Here is a 6,027-nt window from a genome sequence, read left to right as displayed (position 1 = left end):
GGGGAAGGGTTATGGGGGTCCCTGCTATGGGGGGCACGGGGGGGGTGGTTGTGTGCTGGGGGGTTATGGGGGTCCCTGCTATGGGTGCAGGTGGGGGGGTGGTTGTGGGGCTGGGAGTGTTGGGGGGGGTGTTTATGGGGTCCCTGCTATGGGGGGCACGAGGGGGGTGGTTGTAGGGCGTTGTGGGGGTCCCTGCTATGGTGGGCACGGGGGGGGTGGTTGTGGGGCTGGGGGTGTGGGGGGGGTGGTTATGGGGTCCCTGCTATGGGGGGCACTGGGTACGGGGGGTGGTTGTGGGGCTGGGGGTGTTGGGGGAGCGTGGTTATGGGGTCCCTGCTAGGGGGGGCCAGCCTGGGGGGAGCGGGGTGCAGCACTGATGGAATGGGTGCTGTGGGGTGGTATGGAGGGTGTGGGTGCCCATGGGGGGGGGGTGTCTCTGCCCATTGGGGTCTGTTGGTGCCATTGGGGTTTATTGGTGCCATTGGGGTTTATTGGTGCCATTGGGGTCTGTGTGTGCCCTTTGGGGTCTATTGGTGCCCATTGGGGTCTATGGGTGCCCATGGGGCCTGTGTGCCCTTTGGGATCTATTGGTGTCATTGGGGTCTATTGGTGCCCACCGGGATCTATTGGTGCCCATTGGGGTCCGTTGGTGCCATTGGGGTCTGTTGGTGCCATTGAGGTCTATTGGTGCCCATTGAGGTCTATTGGTGTCATTGGGGTCTATTGGTGCCCATTGAGGTCTATTGGTGTCATTGGGGTCTATTGGTGCCCATTGGGATCTATTGGTGCCCATTGGGGTCTGTTGGTGCCATTGGGGTCTGTTGGGCTCTGTTGGTGCCATTGGGGTCTGTTGGTGTCATTGGGGTCTGTTGGGCTCTGTTGGTGCCATTGGGGTCCGTTGGTGCCATTGGGATCTGTTGGTGCCCATTGGGATCTGTTGGTGCCCATTGGGATCTGTTGGTGCCCATTGGGATCTGTTGGTGCCATTGGGGTCTGTTGGTGCCATTGGGGTCTGTTGGGGTCCGTTGGTGCCATTGGGGTCTGTTGGGGTCTGTTGGTGCCATTGGGGTCTGTTGGGGTCCGTTGGTGCCATTGGGGTCTATTGGGGTCCGTTGGTGCCATTGGGGTCCATTGGGGTCTGTTGGTGCCATTGGGGTCTATTGGGGTCCGTTGGTGCCATTGGGGTCCGTTGGTGCCATTGGGGTCTGTTGGTTCCCATTGGGATCTGTTGGTGCCATTGGGGTCTATTGTGGTCCGTTGGTGCCATTGGGGTCCATTGGGGTCTGTTGGTGCCATTGGGGTCCATTGGGGTCTGTTGGTGCCATTGGGGTCCATTGGGGTCCGTTGGTGCCATGGGGTCCGTTGGTGCCGGGGGCTCTGACCGGCTCCCCCCGCAGCTCTGCCCGCGCCATGGATGACCTCCACCTGCACTACAGGTTCCTCAACTGGCGCCGGCGCATCCGCGAGATCCGCGAGGTCCGCGCCGGCCGCTTCCAGGAGCGCTCCAAGCACATCCTGGTGGATGGGGACACGCTCAGGTGGGACCCCCCCCCCCCCCTCCAGGGCCCCGATCACAACCAGGGCTGTGGGGAGCTCAGAGCTGCTCCAGTCCCAAGCCCTGCCATGGGGTGCTCCGAGCCCCTGTGTCCGCCCGGATGGGATGGGATGGGATGGGATGGGATGGAGCAGCCATGGAGCCCATCCCGGTGTCCCAATAGGGAAGAGCTTCCCTGGATCCAACCTTGATCCCCCCCCGTTCCAACCTGAACCCCTCACCCCCTGTCCCCATGGCTCCAGCCCCGGGGGCAGGGCCCTCCCCACCATCCCCGTGGCCCCCTCTGCACCCCCAAGGCCCCCTGAGCCCCCGGATGCTTGCACAATTCCAGGGATGCGGATCCCGGCTCTTCCCCCGGAGCCTGTTCCGATGCCTGAGCCCCCTCTGGGGCAGGGCCTGGTGCTCAGCTCCATCCAGACCTGCCCTGCTCCATCCCCCTTTGAGGACCCGCGAGGTCCATTCCAACCTGGATCCCGGGATTCCTTCCCGGGAGCTGTGGTCCCCCCCTGAGCCCGTTCCTCGTGGGATTTGTGCTCCAGGGCCCTGAGGGATTATCCCATCCCTCATCCCGCTGGCCACGCTCTTCCCAACCCAGACCAGGATGCCCTTGGATCCCAGCACCCTCACAGGGAAGAACTTCCCTTGATCCAACCTGTTCCAGTCTGAACCCCTCACCCCTTGTCCCATCACTCCAGCCCCACTGTTCCCAGCCTGGCTCCTATGGGAGCTGCTCCAGCCCCTGAGCATCCTCGTGGCCTCCTCTGGACCAGCTCCATGTCCTTGCTTTGGGGGCACCAGCACTGCCCACAATGGGGTCAGGATCCCGCTGTGGGGGTGCAGCCCTGCACTGGGGGGGGGGGGGAGCTCCTCACACCCCAAGTCTGACACCCCCCCCCCATGGTCCCCCCATCCCATCCCCATTGCAGCTACCACGGGAGCTCTGGCGAGGTCGGCTGCTACGTGGCCCCACGGCCCCTCACCAGGGACAACAACTACTTCGAGGTGACACTATGCTTTGGGGGGGGGATGTGGGTGTCCCGATGAGCTTTGGGGCTCATGGTGTTTGTGACCCCAAAGGTGTCCATCGTGGACAGCGGTGTGAGGGGCACCATCGCCGTGGGGCTGGTGCCCCAGTTCTACAGCCTGGACCATCAACCCGGCTGGCTGCCCGGCTCCGTGGCCTACCATGGTGATGATGGCAAGTGAGTGTTGGTTGAGGGGGGGCCCAAAGGCATCTGCTAGGACCTGAGGGGGTTGCCAGGACCAGCTGGACCCCCATCCCCATGCTTTACAGTGTCTGCCCCCCCCCAGGCTCTACAGTGGCCGGGCCAAGGGCCGTCAGTTCGGCTCCAAGTGCAGCTCCGGCGACCGCGTTGGCTGCGGCATCGAGCGCGTGTCCCTGGAGGTGCGCACGGCGCACGTGTTCTTCACCCGCAACGGCAAGAGGTGAGAGCCCATTGACACCCACTGACCCCCATTGACACCCACTGACCCCCATTGACACCCACTGACACCCGTTGACACCCCCTGACACCTGTTGGTACCCGTTGACCCCCCTTGACATCCATTGACCACCCTTGACATCCATCGATACCCCCATTGACACCCACTGACACCCGTTGGTACCCATTGACCCCCCTTGACATCCATTGACCCCCCTTGACATCCATCGATACCCCCATTGACACCCACTGACGCCTGTTGATACCCATTGACCCCCCTTGACATCCTCTGACCACCCTTGACATCCATCGATACCCCCATCGATACCCCCATTGACGCCTGTTGATACCCATTGACTCCCCTTGACACCCATTGATATCCATTGACCCCTTTGACATCCATCGATACCCCCATCGACACCCATCGATACCCCCATTGACACCCACTGACACCTGTTGATACCCATTGACTCCCCTTGACATCCATTGATATCCATTGGCCCCCTTGACATCCGATACCCCCATCGACACCCATCAATACCCCCATCGACACCCATCGATACCCCCATCGACACTCATCGGTACCCATTGGCACCCATCGACACCCATTGACACCCACTGATACCCAGTGACACCCAATGACACCCCTTGCTAGCCATTGACACCCATTGACACCCACTCATGCCCCTTGATACCCACTGGCACCCATTGATACCCACTGACACCCTCTGACACCCATTGATACCCGTTCACACCCGTTGACACCCACTGAGACCCACTGAGACCCAGTGACAGCTGTTGATGCCCACTGACCCCCATTGATTCTCTTGTCACCCATTGACACCCTTGTCACCCACTGATACCCACTGACACCCGTTGACCGCCTTGTCACCCATTGACACCCGTGGACACCCATTGACACCCTTTGATGCCCACTGACCCCCATTGACACCTTTGTCACCCATTGATACCCATTGACCCCCCCATTGACCCCTGGAACACACTGATCCCCATTGACCCCCCCAAAAACCCCTCATACCCCCCATTGCGCCCCCAAACTCCCCTATTTAACTCCCAAATGCCCCATTGTCCCCTGAAACCCTCACACCCCAAATCCTCCATTGTCCCCCCCCAACCCCCATTACCTCCCATTTACCCCCCCCCCAGCACCCCTCAAAAGCCCTCCTGGCCCCACAAACCCCCCTTTGCCACCCAAACCCCTCCTGACCCCACATTGACTCCCCCAAACCCTTCCTAAGCCCCCATCGACCTCCCAAAACCTGAACCCCATTGAACCCGTAACAGCCACCTGTACCCCCCATTGCTGCCCATTAGCTTCCATTACCCCAATACCCCCCCATTACCCCATTGCCCCCGTTACCCCATTGCCCGTTACCCCCATTATCCCCCATTGCCTCCATTACCCCCACTACCCCCATTACCCCCATTGCTCCTTTACCCCCATTGTCCCCCATTGCCTCCATTGCCCCCATTACCCCAATTGCTCCATTATTCCCATTTCCCCTCTTGCCTGCATTAACCCCTATTGCTCCATTACCCCCATTGCTCCATTACCCCCATTGCCTCCCATATAGCCCCATTACCCCCATTGATCCATTACCCCCATTGTCCCCATTACCCTAATCCGCCATTGCCCCATTACCCCCATTACCCCATTGCTCCAATACCTCCATTTGTCCATTACCACCCCCATTGCCCCCGTTACCCCATTTCTCCGTTACCCCAATACCCCCATTACCCCATTGCCCCCTTACCCCTACCCCCATTGCCCCCTTACCCCATTACCCCCTTGCCCCCATGACACCCATTACCCCCCTTTACCCCATTACCCCCGTTACCCCCATTACCCCCTTACACCCATTGCCCCCATTACCCCCATTACCCCATTACCCCCATTACCCCCATAACCCCCATTACCCCCATTACCCCCTTTACCTCATTACCCCCATTACCCCCTTACCCCTGTTACCCCATTACCCCCTTACCCCCGTTGCCCCCCTTACCCCCGTTACCCACATTAACCCCTTTACCCCCAGTCCCCCCTTACCCACTTACACCCGTTACCCCATTACTCCTGTTACCCCCAGTTCCCCCCTTTACCCCATTACTCCCATTACCCCATTGCCCCCATTCCCCCCTTACCCTCCTTACCCCCATTCCCCCCCTTACCCCCCTTACCCACCATTCCCCCCTTACCCCCTTACCCCCATTCCCCCATTCCCCCCTTACCCCCATTCCCCCATGACCCCATTACCCCCATTCCCCCCTTTACCCCATTACCCCCCCATTTCCCCATTACCCCCATTCCCCCCCTTACCCCCATTTCCCCATTACCCCCTTACCCCCATTACCCCATTCCCCCATTCCCCCCTTACCCCCCTTACCCCCATTCCCCCATTACCCCTTACCCCCGTTCCCCCCCTTACCCCCCTTAACCCCTTACCCCCATTCCCCCCTTACCCCCATTCCCCCTTTACCCCCTTACCCCCGTTCCCCCCCTTACCCCCCTTACCCCCCTTACCCCCATTACCCCCATTCCCCCCTTACCCCCCTTACCCCCATTCCCCCCTTACCCCCATTCCCCCATTACCCCCTTACCCCTGTTCCCCCCCTTACCCCCTTACCCCCCTTACCCCCATTACCCCCATTCCCCCCCCTTACCCCCTTACCCCCATTCCCCCATTACCCCCTTACCCCCATTACCCCCATTACCCCCTTACCCCCATTCCCCCCCCTTACCCCCCTTACCCCCATTTCCCCATTCCCCCCTTAACCCTTCCCCCGTTGTTGCAGGTGGGCTCCACGGAGGTGCCGCTCTGCGCCGAGGGGCTCTTCCCGGCCGTGGGGATGCATTCCCTGGGGGAGGAGGTGCGGCTGCACCTGCGGGCAGCGCTGCGCCCCGAGCCGACGACTGCATGTTGGTGGACAGTGGGGAGGAGGAGTGGGGCCGCCTGCACGACGTGCGAGCCTGCGGCACGGTCAGAGACGGGGGGGGCGTCCGGTGGGGAA

The 6,027-nt window shown here is 61.2% G+C and overlaps 1 protein-coding gene across 1 annotated transcript; it reads left to right on the top strand.

Moving 5' to 3' along the window:
* Positions 1-1,389: 1,389 nt before the first annotated feature.
* SPRYD3 (SPRY domain containing 3) lies at positions 1,390-5,996 on the top strand (the record flags this gene model as incomplete). Its single annotated transcript, XM_061443345.1, is given in 6 exon segments — positions 1,390-1,538; positions 2,482-2,557; positions 2,633-2,757; positions 2,867-3,002; positions 5,812-5,920; positions 5,923-5,996. Coding segments are annotated over 6 exon segments (648 nt in total), but the record flags the coding sequence as incomplete, so codon positions are not given.
* Between the last annotated feature and the right edge of the window lie 31 nt (positions 5,997-6,027).

The sequence above is a fragment of the Pezoporus flaviventris genome, unplaced genomic scaffold (assembly GCF_033815535.1).
Source record: "Pezoporus flaviventris isolate CSIRO_AGI_PZ_B2104156 unplaced genomic scaffold, CSIRO_AGI_Pfla_v1 ptg000350l, whole genome shotgun sequence".
NCBI classification, from domain to species: domain Eukaryota; kingdom Metazoa; phylum Chordata; class Aves; order Psittaciformes; family Psittacidae; genus Pezoporus; species Pezoporus flaviventris.
The sequence above is the reverse complement of the archived record's forward strand: the minus strand, read 5'-3'. Positions and strand labels throughout refer to the sequence as shown.